Source organism: Canis aureus, chromosome 5, assembly GCF_053574225.1.
Source record: "Canis aureus isolate CA01 chromosome 5, VMU_Caureus_v.1.0, whole genome shotgun sequence".
Taxonomy (NCBI): domain Eukaryota; kingdom Metazoa; phylum Chordata; class Mammalia; order Carnivora; family Canidae; genus Canis; species Canis aureus.
In genome coordinates this window covers 53,030,846-53,048,283 of record NC_135615.1, presented here as the reverse complement: position 1 = coordinate 53,048,283, position 17,438 = coordinate 53,030,846, and the positions used below count along the sequence as shown (strand labels likewise).

The 17,438-nt window shown below is 42.4% G+C and overlaps 1 protein-coding gene across 1 annotated transcript in view; it reads right to left on the bottom strand.

Moving 5' to 3' along the window:
* The window catches only part of MAST4 (microtubule associated serine/threonine kinase family member 4), a 537,692-nt gene that overhangs the window by 364,112 nt on the left and 156,142 nt on the right, over nucleotides 1-17,438 (bottom strand). Inside the window, exon 3 of the mRNA XM_077896497.1 lies at nucleotides 6,199-6,323. Within this exon, the coding sequence (XP_077752623.1) occupies nucleotides 6,199-6,323 (125 nt within the window). The remainder of the gene's footprint in view (nucleotides 1-6,198; nucleotides 6,324-17,438) is intronic.

The following is a 17,438-nucleotide window of genomic DNA, read 5'->3' as shown; positions in this document are numbered from 1 at the left end:
ACGTAACTAGAGGTGAACAAGGAGTTATTAAAAGCCTGCTCATCACCATTATGTGCAATAGGAAAAACTTGGAAATAACCTAAAGGGAAACATTTTGAGAAATCCACACACTGGAATATCACACGAGTCTTTAAATTGAGTCACAGAGGCTAAGGAGAATGCGAACTCATAGTTGTACTCTACAACTCTGGTTAAGCAATTTATCCAAGGGCATTCAAATGGTCCCTACATCAATATTTAACAGACACTCTCTCAGAGTTAACTAATTGGACTTCAGCTCAGGTTTTTGTTTTTGAGCTATAAGGCTAATGAAGTATTGATATAATATTAAATGACTGCAAATAAAGTCTGTACCCTAAATAAATGCTGACATTATGCCAGTGCATTCTGAATGAATTAAAAAGGAAAAATGCACTTTTGCATATGTTTAGTGAATTTTCCCTGACTCTTCATATAATGCATTTGTGCAAATGGAAAAGATGAATATTCATCAAGGCTCTTTGAATATATTACAGTTTAAATAGTTTGGTCTTAATATTTATTGTACATCATGAAACATAATTTTTTCATTAAAAGAAATGGATACTATGTCAAAAGAGGGCCACAGAAAAAATATAAAATTACACCACTGAACCCCATATTAAAAGTTGAAAAACATTACTTGAAAGCACTGCCCCCCCCCCTTCAAAAATGCTAGCTCTTCTAGAAAGTATCTTCCAGTTTGTCAGGTTGGTGAGTAATGAGTCAAAATGAGGAAGCAAGAAGCAAGCTGGTTCACCATCACAGAAGAAGGACAAAAAGGTTATACTACTGCTCTTAGCAGGTGATCTAAAAAAGGGCTCATTTCTCTTCCTTCTAATAATACCACCTCCACTGAGCCTGACAATCTCAAGGAAACATTGTTCTGATAAACATCAGGTACATCAACACTGGCATTTCCTAGGTGACAGGCACTGGGCAAAGGACTGCCCATGAGTTGGCTCATGTGATCCTCACAATAACCTTACGAGGTTGCTACAACCACTACCCTTCTTCACAGATGAATAAACCAAGGTTTACACAGCTAGTAAGCGCTAGAGAGTGGAGCCGATCTCTTGAACACTTTGCTCTCCCCCTCATTCCCTCTGTCCATCTTAACCACTATAGTTTACCTCCTGAATATAGTTTCCATAGTGAATTGCTCTCTGGCTTGAAGATTAGCTTCTTCATTAGGCTAAACCCTAAAACATTAACCACAGATTAAAAATAAGAAAGCAAAAATAAACAAGAGTCTATTGTAGGGTCCTAAAAATGTATAGAAAGGAAGTAATATTCGCTTACGCCGCATCAAGTCTTCACTGGGCACCTACTATGTGTCAGCACTATTCCAGGCCCTGGGAAAACAGAAAAACTCTCTCTACTGTCATGAATTTTTCATTAGAGTAGTTAATAGATAAGCTAATGAACTAAATTGTGTGGTATCCTGAAAGGGGATAAAACTATGGAGAAAATGTATGGCATGCAATGTGGGGAGCAGTTTCAAACTAGATGGTAAAGGAACACCTCAACAAGAAAAAATGTGAGAGGCGTCCAGGTGGCTCAGTCAGTTAAGCATCTGCCTTTGACTCGGGTCATGATGCTAGGGTCCTGGGATTGAGCCCCACATCCCTGCTCAGCAGGGACCCCGCATCTCCCTCTTCCCCTGCCACTCCCCACCCACTCATGTTCTCTCACACTAGCTTTGTGCACTCTCTCTCCCTCCAATCAATCAATCTTAAAAAAAGGGGGGGGGGAAGAAAGGTGACATGGGGAGGTTCTGACCCACCAAGCAGATGAAGCTCACAATTCAAATCAAAGAGAAAATTGGAGAAAAACACTGTAAACTAGCTTTCACTGTTTTTCTGCCATCCATCCATTACTCCCAAGTACAAAAGTGAGGATTTCAAATGATGGCCACACATATTATTTTTAAACTTTAATCATCAAGCCTTACCGCCTTATTTTCCTACAGAAAAATAAGTTACCACTGGTCCTGCTTTTTGTCTCTTGAAATTTCCATCTTTCTTGCCAGAAAGCAGCATCTGTATAAATCCCCCTGCTTCTGACAAGTCTGACTTCTTTGACAAACTACCCCTGTGTGTGGGGAGGGACAGAAAGATGGAAGCAGCAAATGGAGAAATGAGTTTTCCCCTCTTCAGATTAATGTATATGAAGTATACATCTGACACTTCATCAGCACTCCCGGCTGGTGTCCCAGCAGGCGGACACTGGCTGAGCACGGATTCTGCTAGCTACCAGGCTACTTAGGATGAATTGGCAACATGCCATTTATCTGAAATGCCCAACGTGTCTGGGAGAGGGAGCACGACTACATTTAGCATTGCCATGGAAAACTAGATACTTCAGGCGAGGAATTAATCTCCTCCTTGAGAAGGTGGTTAGCATTACCCTCCAGTTTGCCTATGGCATTTACATCACCATGGGTTATGCATTTACTAAGATTCAGACCTACCAAACCACGAGGCCTTCATTTCTATCTTACTAACCTAAGAACAGCTCTGAGGCTGGGAGCCTGTACTTCTCTGAAGTGTCTGCTGGTGGGTTGAACAGGAAACGCGCTTTTATCAAGTGTGATGCTGTCATTGGGACACTCCGATGCTTCCTGTTTTTCCTATTTTTCCACATTTGAGGACACATACCACTTCAACTGGCTTGTTCCATGAGCCAACAAACGTTTAAATCAACGTGACTACATCCTGACGGCTTATGAGCATAGTAACCGAATTTCCTTGAATGTGGACAGTCATCCTCTCTCTTCACTACGTTGTCAGTGTATTTTTTGAGCGGCCGATGTGGAACTATGTGGGATTTGGCCCATTACACGGACTTCATGGCTAATCACCAACATAAGATGCACATAGAGCAAGAACAAAGAGTTTTAGATGGATCGTCTTACAGCACCCAGAACCACACCATCACTCTCGCCTTGCAGCTAGAGTAATCCGTCATGCTGCAGGAATAATTTTTCGTTCCATGAACCATATTTATTGAATGCCTCCTACATGCAAGGAGTTGTGCCAGGAGCAGTGAGGAGCACCAAGTCGGAGCAGACAGGAACTCTGCCCTCAAGGAGCTTGCAGTCTAGCAGGTAAAACTAAGGGGCACCATAACAAACACAGGAGGAGAGGTGACTTACAGCTCTAGGCCAGGGGCAATGGGGTTGAGAACAGTGGCCTGGAGACAGGGTCAGAATGAAGCCCGTTCTGTTGTTTAGTGAACCATGTGACACATCCCTTGTTTAGAAGGAAATGTAGAAAGTTCTAATAAGTGGAAATTTCCACCTCTCAACCATCCTTCTCTATCATTAGAGAGATAATGAATTGTCATCCACAAGATAATTTAGATGTAATCCAATCCAAGACATAGGAAACAGATTCCTGGTGTGCAAAGGGTACCACAAGTAGAAAAAGGCATTAGCCCACACTGAGTGACAGAGTAAAAAAACATCGATATGGCCCAGAAAGCTGGGCCAAGAGCAGAACAAGGAGGAAATCAAGATGGTGCTCTGCCTGGAGGCTCCCCTCCGGCTGCTGCTGCTCTGACCAGGAGAGAACGGGAGGAAAAGGGGCAGGGGGAGAAGACTCGGTCAAAGAGGCTGCAAATAGTTTCCCTTACCCCACCAACAGGAAGTAATGAAGCCTCTGAAGGAAAGATAAGACGAGGGTTACATTTTAAACCTTCACTGTCAAGTGAATGGCTAACCACGCTCTGGCTTCTGTACCCAACCATGCCCAAAATACATCATTAACAGAAGCATCAATACTGCTAACATTCGAGACCTGTTATGTGCCAGGTACTATTTTAAGTTTGCTGCCTATGGGATCCTAGCACTTTCCCCAGCTTTGCGCTCAAGCCAACAGTATAAAAACTCACAGGACTGAAGAGCTAATGATTTCATGACTCTTCGGTAAGAATTTCATTTCAGATGTACTTGGAGGAGTAGTTTTTGTGTTTTCTATTAATAATTCTTATCTTTTTATCTTATTCCCAAGTATCTTAGGTCACCTGATATGTGTTTTACAAATGAATGAATCAATTTCCATTTCTGAGTATGGGACCACCTGTATTACATAAGATACAGTATTACTACCTGAGTAATACTGAGTAATTACTAAGAGTAATATTGCATTGACCCAGAAAAAGCACTTTGTTTAAAAAAAAAAAATCATTAATTGTGAGGCACTTCTCTCTTTCCTTAAAAAGTAAATGCTTTCAATAAAATAAGCTTTTAATGAAATTCCCCAAGAAGAAAAATTAACACTGACCTTGGGGATAGGATGATGGCAGATGCGAACTACCATCATATTAACTGTACCTTTAAATATAAGTCCTAAAATTTTCATGAGAGAAAAAAGATGAACTTAGGTTTAAAGACTATAGTCAATTTTGAAGTCATAAAATATTCTGAGAGAAACTTTTTTAGGGATAATTATTCACTACATTCACAATCTTTATTATTCTAGAAGTAGAATCAGGGAATTCCAAAGTTGGTTTCCAGAGGCTGCTTAAATACCTCTTTTCATCTAACAGGTGCAGCTGAATTGATAAAATATGACAAACTAAGTGATTTTCCCAAGTTTATACAGCTACCTAATGGCAAAAGTAAGACTAGAGTCTCGACCTAAGTCAAATCTCTCTGCATTGAATGAGTCTCAAACATCCGACTTAATTTATTACTAATGCATAAAAGTATAAGGCACCATAATGCACTGATAAATTATTTGCATCACCATCAGTAAAAGATATTTAAAAATCTGTTACCAAATCATACAACCTTACCACCAATACAAAAGTAACTTATAGAGAACTCTAGTCTGTGCCAAAGATTGAAGGAGAGAAGTTAAAAGACCCAAGAGAAAACACAATTCTAGGAAGCATTATGGGTAAAAATAAAGATCAACACTGGAAAAAAGTGAAAAAGGAAAGCAGGACTCCAAGCTGTGAACAAATACACAAATATGGATGCCAACTGACAGACAACTGGTCAACGTGGCTCGAGTCCTGGTGTTAGAATAATGACCAGTTTCAAGTTACACAAAAAAGAAGCATCCAGGCAAGAATCTCCAGTGGATGAGAAATCTGGGGGATATTTTTGATGACAAGAAATATGTTCACATGGCCTGAAATTTATCTCCCCACAAAATGCTTACTGATTATAGGATTAAAAAAAGTCTTACTACAATGGAGAAATCAACACCATGATTGGGGGGCGGGAGGAAGGGGGAATTAACAACACGACGAGGGGTGGGTGGACACGATGGGCCTACAGAAGGCAAGCCCTGAGAGGACACATCACCATCCAATCCCTATTCTGGCCTGGAACCAACAGGAAATATCAGACACATCAGGCATGGATAATAGGAGAAACATTCCATCTTTACAAACTAGGAGAGGAAGGATAGTCTTCAGATATGTCTATGTCATAAAAGGTAAAAGAAGGCTGTAGAAAAATTTGAGATTAACAGAGACTAAATAGAGAGGACAATTAAATGCAATATATAACCCCAGACTCAATCCTACACTGGAGGAAAAATGCCACACAGGATACGATGGACCCAATTGATAAAAATGAAATACAGACTGGAGAATAGATAAAAGGCTTGTAGTAGCCACAAATGTACCAACGTCTATAACCATGATAACAAACAGCCAGGACATACACAGTGTACTCTTAAATAGTTCAAGCCGTTATCTGAGTGTGTGCACATATATACGAATACACACATATGCTTATATCTACATCAGCATATATCCACAGAGAGAGAGAAAAAGCAAATCCGGCAAGAAATTAATAGCTGGATCAAGGTGAGGATCAACCGTGTTCTACTTATTTTTCATATTCTTCCAACTTTTTGGCAAGTCTGAAATTATTTGCAAACAATTTAAGGAAAAAGGAAGCTCAGAAAGACTTTCATCTCTTTTGCGGGAAGAGAGGAGACAGTCAAGTCAACCCACACTCTACAGGCCAGGCTGGGGCCGTGGAGAGGGGGCTTGGAAACGCTCAGCACACTCCAGGCAAAAAGCTTCACACTGCATAATAATGTTAAACATGGGTTAAGTTCAAATCCAGGTAAACTCAGGAAGCTTAAACCAGTCCCCAGGGCGGTAGGGAGATAAGAGCACGGGGATGCCCCGCGCATGAAAGCAGAGGACACTCACCAGGCTGGCGGTGAGCGAGGGCGCCGACTGGCCCAGGGCCTGGCTGCGCATCCGCACGAGGTTGGACGTCTCCGCCGAAGCTGGCCAGGCCTGCCCTGCCGCCGGGTTTGGAAGGAGGTACCGGCCTGTCATGGGGGAAAGAGAAGACAGTGTTAAGTGGCGAGCAGCACATCAGCACGTCGGTGACAACAGCAAGTCCCTTCTTTTGTCCTCCTCCCCGCATTCATGTATTAATCGCAACCAGAGGCATAGTGCTCTAATCAGGTCAAGGGATCCGGCCCCAAGTTCTGCCCTGACTGCCCATGTGAACCCAAATTCCATGTTTTCAGCTCCAGCGCCTGCAGCTTTCAGCCAGGGTGGAATGAAGTATCTTGTTACCACTGCCTACTGCACAGGGACTCGCTGGAGACACATCTCAGTACGCAGAGCATGCTCAGCATCACTGAAGCAGATGTGCACTTACGGAGGGACTCTTTCAGTATCTGACATGGAAAATGATCGCAAAGTCAGCTACCCAAGGGTCAGCAAAGTAGAGATTGTGACCAGCAAGAGGAAGACCTGGAATTCTGTCTAGGTGGAATGGGGCCGGTGCCTCCTTCTCAAAACTTCTCTCTCCAAAGAACTGGTGGCCACCCAGCCATGTCCGCAGGACCCACAGGGTATACCCATCCGCATCATCAGGACATCAGTGTCAGACTAGGCTCAATGAGCAACTCACATCAACCCTGAGCTGTAATATATGTTATGGCTTTAATAGTCAAACAGGTGAACCAATTTGCATGCCACTATTTCCTCGGCACAAGGACTGAACTAGTTACCAACACAGGAAATAAGGCTCCTTGACATCAAGGAGTTAGGATGGACATGAATATTCACCCAGTAATGAAGCTCAGCGGACGTAGTAACCATGTTTGATGTCTATGTACTTCACACTGATACCGGCACAATGAGTGGCCATAGTAGGTGCTCATTAAATATCTAATGACTGATTAAATAACAAATGGGCTCTTCTTTCCCTGCAAAACACACATAGGCCCAGAGAAAAGATGGCAGGCAACTCAGAGAACCTCATGCAAGGCTGGGAGTGGGTAGGTGGGGATCCAGCCACATACCTCTCAGAAACAGGAGGGACTGTAGCACATGTGGCTAGAGCCCTGCTGCAGAGGCAACATCTGGATTTCCCCCAGCAGATCTGTTCCTTATAAAAGAGCTTCAGTCTCTTGCCTCAGGCAACAAGTATATCCTGCCGGTTAATAACTGTTGGGCTATATTAACTGATTTACTAACAGGGTGCATGGTAACTACTAGCACTATCCAAGTACAGGAGTGAGCTGCAGCTCCTGCCATCGTCCGTGTGAAGAGGCCTAATGCTTTAATCCAAGTGCTTTGAGAAATTTCTATTTTACTTGCAAAGGAAACAATTACTTATTCTGCCAAAATTGCTCTTTTGCCATATTATGTAGTGAAAGCACAGACTATAGGGAAAATGAGATCTGCTTTTGTGATCTTCATCTTGCCTCGGTGACAATGGGAAAGGAAGTTCGCCAGCCTCTCCCAGCCTTGGCTTTTTTGTCTCTAAAATGGGGAGAATGGGCCTGTGTGAATGGTTGAAAGGATTAAAGAATTTTCTAAGTAAAGCACTCAGTAAATGTTAGCTACTTAGCCATAACAGTAGTAAAAATGTTAAGTATCTTTTTCACTTGAGTTTGGTTCCTCTTGGCTCATAAGTAGGAAATGTCCACATATAAAGGAAAAATGTCACCTATAATCACATCAGAGGAAACCACTGTCAACATTTCAGCGATTCTATACCAGGCTTTCCTTCCATAACCTATATTTTCTTACAAAAATGGGATCATACTGAGTTTTGTCACCTGCTGCCCCCAACCCCACATAAGAGATTATGACTTTTTCCAAACAAACAAATATAGTAAATACCAATTAAGTGAAGCATAAGCTCTGTCACTAAAAATTCAAGTATAATTACCCTCTGATTCTGGTCACCACCTCAAAAACGTTCAGGTCGATTTTTATGCAGGAAAGGTCACAGAATTGAAGTCAAATATTTTTATTTTTTTCCTTGCCTTATTTTAAAATATCAACTAAAAGATGAACTAAGAGGAGCTTTGCGCAATCTGCCTCCTTTTAGATCTAAAAGCAGGACATCTATAAAGATAGACAAGAAAACCATAGACTGCATTTAAGAAAACTAAGATCAGTATTACATGAAGAAATGATTTAACATAGAAATAAAGTCTTTAAAGGACATCATTTGTTAAGAACATACCAACCTCCAGTGATCAGAATCCATAGATTTTTTTCTTCTGATCCCTTCTATTTCTTTTTCTGTATTTTATGTTTTATATTTTCTTTATTCATATTTCAGAAAGAAACCAGATAGAAGGCATCGAAGCTATGTGATGCCAAGGTTAGCATGGTGGAGAAAATCTACTCTGGCCTCACCACTGTTGTGCTCCTGATGCTTCATTTAATTTTTTTGAAAATATTTTATTTATTTATTTATTTGAGAGTGAGCGAGAGAGCATGAGTTGGGGGGGGGGGGGGCAGGGAACAGACTCCCCACTGAGCTGGGAGCCCCATGTGGGGCTCAATTCCAGGACCCTGGGATCATGACCTGAGCTGAAGGCAGAAACTCAACCAGCTGAGCTATGCAGGTGCCCCCAGATGCTTCCTTTGAAAGAAAAGTTTAAAGTTTAGAAACAAAAACAGTTTCTAAGTTTAGAAACAAAAACAGTTGAAGAATTTAATGTAGCAATGGAAAAACTCAGATGGCAAACATTTCAGTTGGCCAAATAATTTTATGTATCAGTCTTTTTTCTTTTAGTAGAAATTAATTATTAGACTGTCTCCCTATAACCTCCCTGAGGTTAACAAGTATTTCTTTCTTTATCCCCAGGACCAGCCATAGTGCCTGGCACTTAGTAAGTGCCCAATAAATGTTTATTGCCTGAAATGCAGTGAAACTACACTATTTGATCAATACTTGATCAAGTGTGAATAGAATAAAACTAAACAGATAATTTTCTTAAACTTCATTTGTAGCATAGCATAAATAGCTAAAAATCCACTAAGGCCTTACTATATCCCAGGCAATTCCAATATCTTAACAACCCTATGGTGTGCTAGGTGATACTATATACGGGGAGGCAGGGTGGAGAGGGAGAAGGAAAATGGCTTTTATAAAAAGATGGGAAATGGTAGCAGAAGGGATTAAATGAGATAATGCACTTAACGCACTCAACCTGGGACAAGGGAAACAGTCAATACACCATCACTTTTCACATTATCAGGAGAACTTTTTCATTCCATCAATATCAACCTCACCACCCTAGCAACAAAATAGGGCAATGTGTTCTTGGAGTGCAAAGGAAATAAAGAAAAAGTATTTAATAATAAAGACTAAATAAAGACTAGTATTTCTTTGTGAAAAGAATAAATAGCAAATTCAGAATTAGAGGAAAGGGAAGAAAATGCTGTAATATTATTTTAAGAATCGTTTGCAGGTAATAATGGGGGTCTATGAGTTGAACTTAAAAGTTTAAAGAATTAAGTTGTCAGTTGTGGTTTTAATAAATTTAATATTAAAACATATGAATAATGTGGCAAATACTAAGTTTAGCTAAGGCTGGCTGGCAGATATATGGGTTGTAGTAAATTATTCTCTATTAATTTCTTTTTTTAAAGCTTTTATTTATGAGAGACACACAGAGAGAAAGGCAGAGACACAGGCAGAGGGAGAAGCAGGCTCCCTGCGGGGAACCTGATGTGGGACTTGATCCCGGGACCCTGGGGTCACGACCCGAGCCAACAGCAGATGCTCAACCACTGAGCCACCGAGATGCCTCTTAATAGTGATTTAAATTTTATTTAAAAGTTTTAACTAATTCTAGTTAAGTTGAATTTCATTAAGGTTAACTTTATTTTTGTTACCCAGGTTTCCCTAGGAGTGTATTTTTAAAACAGAAAAAAGTCCTGGGATCAAGTCCCACATCAGGCTGCCCAAGGGGAGCCGGCTTTTCCCTCTGCCTAAGTCTCAGCCTGTCTTTCTGTGTGTCTCTCATGAATAAATAAATAAAATCTTAAAAAAAAAAATAAAGAAGAAGAAGAAAGTCATGGCAGTGGATGCTGGGAAAGACTGCATTCTGTTCTCCCACGGGCACATAAGGAAACAGGGACGGTTCCTGAATAAATCCTCAGTGTAGGGAATTCATATGCTAGGATCCTGCTCAGGGAATCCAGACCCACTTTGGAGGGGATGTTGGACTCAGAACAAGCACTGGGGAAGGGCACAAGCAAACAGAACCACCACCACCCCCCGCCACACACACACACACACACACACACACACACACACACTCCAAAGCACACTCTCAACCCTTCAGTGTCATCAGATCTCCCAGGGCACTGGAAAGCAAGCAGAGACCACTGCAAACAGGACCCCTGTGCGTCCTCTCCTCCAAAGCCACTCTGCCTCCCACTGCCCCGGACATTTTATGTGCTACTGTACCATGTGGAAGTCTCACCTTAGTGTACCAGGCCGGATATGTGTCTTATCAAAGGAAAACAAAGAGCGACACTCGAGTGGTAAGGACAGATTTTAATCAGGAGTAACTACTGTAACAGGGGGAAAAAAAAAAAAAAGAGTTCAGTGTGAACTGAACTCACCTTCAATTTGTCCACAGTAACGAGTGTTTTAATGAGAGAAGGAGGGAGTAGGGCAGGGAGCCAGTGGAGGCTCAGTCGAGTCAGGGAAGTGAAAAATTATACAGGGTTATGCAGTGTAACTGCGATGAGGCCAGCCCTGTCTGCCAGCTGGCAGTCACCAAATTCAGATCCTACCCTCCCACAGAGCCTGGGACACAGGGTCCCTATTTACTCGCCCAAACAAAAATTTCTGACAGCACCGAGTTCTCTCAGGCAGGCCCTTTAAGAGGACTGGGGTCATGCTAAGAAGGTTGCCCTGAGCTGTGAGAACCTATGCCAGTGTTTGTTTGTGTCTTTACAGGCCAAGTCCGAGGCCTGGTTGAGAAGGAGGGCTCAGAGGAACCCGGCTAGAGTTTGGTCAAGGAGAGACTCTCCGTCAGCCTTCGATTCTTTTATTATGTCAACAGAACCTAACCCAAAGGAGGCATTTTGAGGTTCAATCATTGACCCGTTTTGGAATTCAGTTTGAACTAAGCTTTTCAATTTACTCCATATATTTACCCCATATGCTCTTCGAACCCAACAGGACATGAAACCATGAAAGCTGCCAGTAATGTTACGGTAGACTCTACAGCCTACTTCCTGAGCACCAACTCTGACCTCCAAATGATTCCATCACTTTTTCGTGAGCTTCTCCAAGTCTCAGTTTCCCCAGCTGTGAAACAGGGGTAAACTTAGGGGGTGTTCTGAATACCCCAAAAGAAAAAACATCATACAGTGGACCTTCAGTAATATCAGCTTAAAAAAGTAAGAAACACAAAAAAGCGACCCAGGACACAATATATCCTAAGGTGAGCAAAAAATAAACTTTTGGGAAGCCACTGGAAAAATAATTCAATTAGGAAATATACACATATACAATGAAATATTTATCATCCTGTCACCGGTTAGATTTTAGACGTCATTATTCCTGCATGAGTCTTATCCTTAGGAATCACATGAATGTTATAAATTGAATGGTCTGTTAGCACAACACATGGGAGGTTTTTATTCCTGCCTAGATCCCCATTAGTGTTAATAGGGAAAAAGAGGACAACAGATGGATTTAGGGCAGTCATTAGAAGGTACTAACATTGTGCCATACTTGATAGTGACTACATCGAACTTTATATAAATTCGCTTTCTGATGACTACCAAGAGCCTCTAAAAAGTGTGTTGCTGTTGTATTCATGCATCATTTGCTGCCTACAATTTAAGAAAATTAGCATCTGTCAACTGCATTATTCAGCTGCACAGGGTGGAAATTAATGGATAATACCATTCCTAATTTCTTGGAGGAGAGGTGAGCTTGCCTACCAATCTGGCTGCTTTATTTTAATACCAAATTGAGTTTGTTGTTACAACTGGAACTGTGATCGGCTCTGTGCTCTTTGGAAACACATTTATAAAATTCTGATATGTTTATTATAGCATTTATTACATATATTCTCCTGACATAACTAGAAATGTAGAGGCGATAAACAGAGGTCCATATTAAAGCAGAAATCGGTTGGCCAGATTGAAAAACTTGTCAAGCTTCAAACACACAGGTAGAAGTTACTTGAATGGGCTTTTCATATTGGTTATTGTTATTGTTTTGGTCATGGGGCCTCTACTTAACAGAGGGGAAGATACGCGGCCTTTTAAGACTGTATTTTAAAATATGTAGAGTACTGAGCCTAGACCCAGATCGCGCCTTGGTTCTATGTAGGCTACATATGGTCTCTTCACTGGAGTGTGTGTTTCCCTTTGTTTCCATCCAGAATCCCAAGAAACAAGACGACCTCCATAAATGCACGCTTTCAAAAATGAAATACATGCTTTCAAAGCCCCCCAAAGTATGAAGTATCCCTCTGAAGTAGGAAAATACCAGGTCAGCAATAATTTTAACAGCATGGCTCTATAAAGAATTAAATATAGCCTCTGGAGAACTACTTTATCATCAGGGAATAATGGTACCTGACTAGATTTAAAAGCTTCCAGTAAAAAAGTTCCTTATCACCTGAAGTGCAACGTAGATTCTGCAGTCAGTCGGCAATCTTACATGTGGGGGTCATTTCTCTCGGATTACAAACAAGCCATCAAAGGGAAAACAAGACCTGGTAACTACTAACAAAGTAGTCTTTAGATACGGCTTCTGGGGCTCAGTTATACCTAAAAACTCTGAAAAAGTTTGTTTCTCCCTCTAAGGTACCAGCCAGGGACACAAGGATGCTGAGGGAGTGGCTGTGTTACTGTCACGGGGTTTGGCCAGGTGGGGGAACCACAGGAGGGAGGGAAGGAGGATAGGCCTGGCAACCCAGCAGAAAGGGGCCACCCATTCAGCTCCCTCATCCTTTTTGTCTCTACATTTCGGCTCCCTGCCCGCTGCCAACCTGAGCACCTGCTGAAGCTCTCCACACAGCTCCCTGAACATTCACATCCACCACTCAAGTGGGACACGCCACTGTTTGACCCTCCCCACTTGCCACTAAAACCTCCCTTGCTCGCTTGCACCTCTGGGCATATGCAGAAAAGAACTAAAAGCAGGGACCTGAATGGATATGCGTACACCAAGTGCACAGTATCATTCACGGGAGCAGATGACAGATGAGCAGATGAACACAATGTTGTATAAACACTCAACGGAGTACCACTCGGCCTTCAAAAGGAAGGAAATTCTGACACATGCTCCAATGTGGATGAACCCTGAAGACATGCTCAAGAAAAGAAGTCAGACACAAAAGGGAAAATACTGTATGACTCCTCTGATGAGAGGCTCCTGGAATGGAATTTCTGTCTCAATTTCACTGAGACAGCAAGTAGAACCGTGGATCCTGGGGGATCCTGCTGTACACTGGGTACAGAGTTTTAGTTCGGGAAGATGACAAAGTTCTGGAGGTGGATGGCAGTGATATTTGCACAACAAACGGTTACAATGGTGAATTCTGTTATGTCTATCTACACACACACACACACACACACACACACACACAATAAACCACGTTCATCTGCTTGGCTAAAACTCCTGCACCTTCCCGAGAAAAAACAAGGTCTGTTTTTATTGTCTAGGAGGCACCCACATTAAACTACGTCAGCACCTGCTCTTGCAAATTCCACTCAACTAACTTAAGCCCTTCCAATCACGTATGAGTCAGAGGAACTGAGTCTTCCCCAGAGCACCCCTAAGTTTAGAAATGGAGAAAGGCTGAAGGCCAGGACAAGTCACTGGCTGAAGCCGGGGAGAATGCATGAGTCAGCAGCCACTGTCCTCAAGTACACTCCATCATCCCCAAGATGCTCTCCTCCTCTGCTTCACTGCTCACTCCCAAACACTGGTTCCCTCATCATAGCGACTGTCACACTCGCAGCAATTAGAGCCTCCCTTTATTCATCTTCAGCTGCTACTACAACACAGAGACATGGTTCCTTCCATCTTCCCTCTCACATGGGTGACTGACTTCCAATTTCTTGTCCCCGCTGTAAAAGAATAACTATACCTAGACAGCATCGGCAACACTGCTAAATCACTCTTCTTAATGGCACAAATAAATATAATTTGAGAAACCAACAGGCTTGTGACCAGAGAGCGAAGTTCACCGACTCCTATACTGAGAGCTGCTATTCTCGTCTTAAAAGAAAGTAAAGTATGTACTTACTCACACAAGCTAAGTCCAAAGCTCCGCCTTGACCTTAAGGCCTTAAAGACATCACTGCCTCCCATTGGGAGAATCTCCAATTACTAGGAAACTGAACGCTGAATGGAGAGAGTGCACATGCCTTCCGAGAGGGTGGCAGGCAAAGCATGTAATGCCACTGGGACACCAAGGCCTGAACCCAACTAAAAGTACCATGCAGCCATCACTAAACCTCGGTTCTGCTCCAAGACTCAAACCCAATGGAGACGCCCAACCTCACTGCGTGGAATAGTCTCGCCAGCATCCTATATCACAAAGCATGGCAAGGCAACAATACTAACCACGAGGGCCTGGTGAGAAAGGTAAGAGGACACTTTAGAAGGAAGCTTGCAGCAACCAAAGCAGATAGCAGATGATGCGAGTGGACCAAGTCCAGACTGGGTACACGACACATGTTTTGGGACATCACGAAAGGCCAGTTGCACACTGTGAGCGTGCTATGGACTGGAGAAAACTAACAGAATGCTCACATCTACAATACAAAAGTGACACCCTTTGGACAAACCATCTCTAGCTGCCGCTGCCATTATCAACCACAGCTGAAGTTTTAAATCAAAAGCCATCTTAGTTGTGGGCAATATGGTAACATGACTCAAAGGTACTCTCTTTACCCTCGATCACAGATGGCCACCATGTTACTCCTAGCATTTTATGGTGAAAGGGGGAAAAAAGCCAATATGCCATGTATTTGCATGTGGAACAATCTGAATCCATACTCAGAAATATGTTTGGTCTTTTTACCCATCTTTTGTACCTATCCATTTACCTTAAATTGCTCTTTAAGAAGAAGTAGGTCTTCTCATCCACCAATATTACCACTCTCAAACTCTAATAAGGGAAGCTATTGGGATCAAATGAACGAGTACATGAAACAGAGCTTGGTACACTGCAATGTTCCTATTATCATAAGCGCTCACACCACCCAGCAAGTTCTCCCATTCTGCAATGAGACCCAGTCCCTGCCAGCAAATCCTTGCTGCACCTACATCACCAAGAGGTCTCCATGCAGAGGATGATTATCTGGATTTAAAATTCTTATGAAAAATACATAATGGTTTTGCCCTAAGCGCTAGCTGTACAGACCAAAGGCTAATGGGCCAACCTACAAGTGATTTTTAAACAAGTATTAAACAGAGCCTACCCTAATGAGAACATGGTCACAAGAATCCGACAGCGAGGGGTGCCACGTGGAACGGCTGTCTGCATGAGGGCACCCAGGAGCTGGGTGGTGGCCGTGTCTAGGCAACGCTGGGCATAGGTCAGAGTTAACACCTGCAATCTGGCCTCCCTCCATCCACGTATTGAAATATAATTCAGCAGAATGAATTGCTAGACATGCCTAAACCCCCTGGGAAATGACAGATATTGATGAATGCTGTTGGGAAGATATATGGAAGGAAACGGCAAATAAATAGAACCATTTTTTCTCAGAGTCAGTTTGCGGATATGTGGAGCAGCTGTTAAACTACTTGTCAAGCTCCCGGTTCTCCCTTCCTCTTGCTCCTTCCTCTTTCCCATCTGCCTCCACACCTTTCGAAAACCCCCGAGAGGACCAGAATCTTGCACGCTTCAAAATGCCAACCAAATGAGTAGGAGTCATCCCCTCTTTTCCCATCACATTCCGACTTCCCAACCCAGCTTGTCCAATTCCTTCCGAAATAGCTTTCCATCTAAACTGCCTTCTCCGGATCCTGGAAACATGTTCAATGTTTAAACTCATGAAACTGTTGAATTCAAATCCAAAATTCACAGCCTATTACTGTGTAGTAGCTGCGTGGCCTTGTTCAGAGTTCTTATTCTCTTATACCCCAGTTCCCAACACATGTTCTATAAAATGGAAGTGACTGAGCAAGCCTTACTGTGGTTGTGAGGACTAAAGATTGTGAACAGAGAGCCTCTCGGGCCATCTGGCAAAGAGAAGTCCTGGGATAAACAATGGCTTATCCCCTCTTCTTTCCAATGCAGAACACCTTTTCCTGCCAAAGGCATGCCTCCTTGGCATCGTTCTCAGACTGGATCGAATTCTCTCCAGCACAGGGCACTTCAGGGATAAGTGGTTCTCATTCCTTCATCAAGAGAACTCAGGATCATAGAGTGAGAAACCAGTCGGACACAGGTTTGTATCCTAGTTTCCCCATTTATTAGCTAGAGAACCCTGGATACATTACTTGTCCTCTCTGAGCTCTATTTTCGTATCTCTAGTGATGATGACAATAAGTAACACACGTCAAGTGCCCAGCACAGTGTGGAATACATAGTTTATGTTCAGTTGTGGTTTAAGTCCCCCTCCAGGATATTTTACCCATCTTGGCATCATGGGCATTGAATCCATACCCCAAGCCCTACCAGCCTTCCCTTTCCCCATCATACCACCTGTTCCTATGTGGCTCTGTGTGCAGAGAATCCAATTTATCATTTTATACAATATGCTCTCTCCAGTGTCAATTCTGTCTCCTGGGACTGTACCTCATATGTGTTTGCAGCCATTCGTCACATCTGGCACACAGAACGTACCAAACTTTTACGTGATCACAAACTTAAACGTCTGTGCATAGTAACTCTCCATTCTACCTTTCATTTCTATTTCTACCAAGGGTTCATATTTTTCCATTACTCTGTGGTTCCACATTGCCTAGAAAAATATTCGAACTTGGTTCAATTGTTTGTTCTGTAACCACAGCAGCAAAGACTCAGTAGCCTTAACGTGTCACTTTTCTTGGTTTTGACTTTCCCTTCTAAAGAGCATCTCCAAAAAATAAGTAAAAAAAAAAAAATGCATCTCCAAAGAAGTCCGACACCTCCACAAAATACTGCATCTTTTCAAAGTAAGCTGATTAGCCTCAAAACGGTAGATGACAA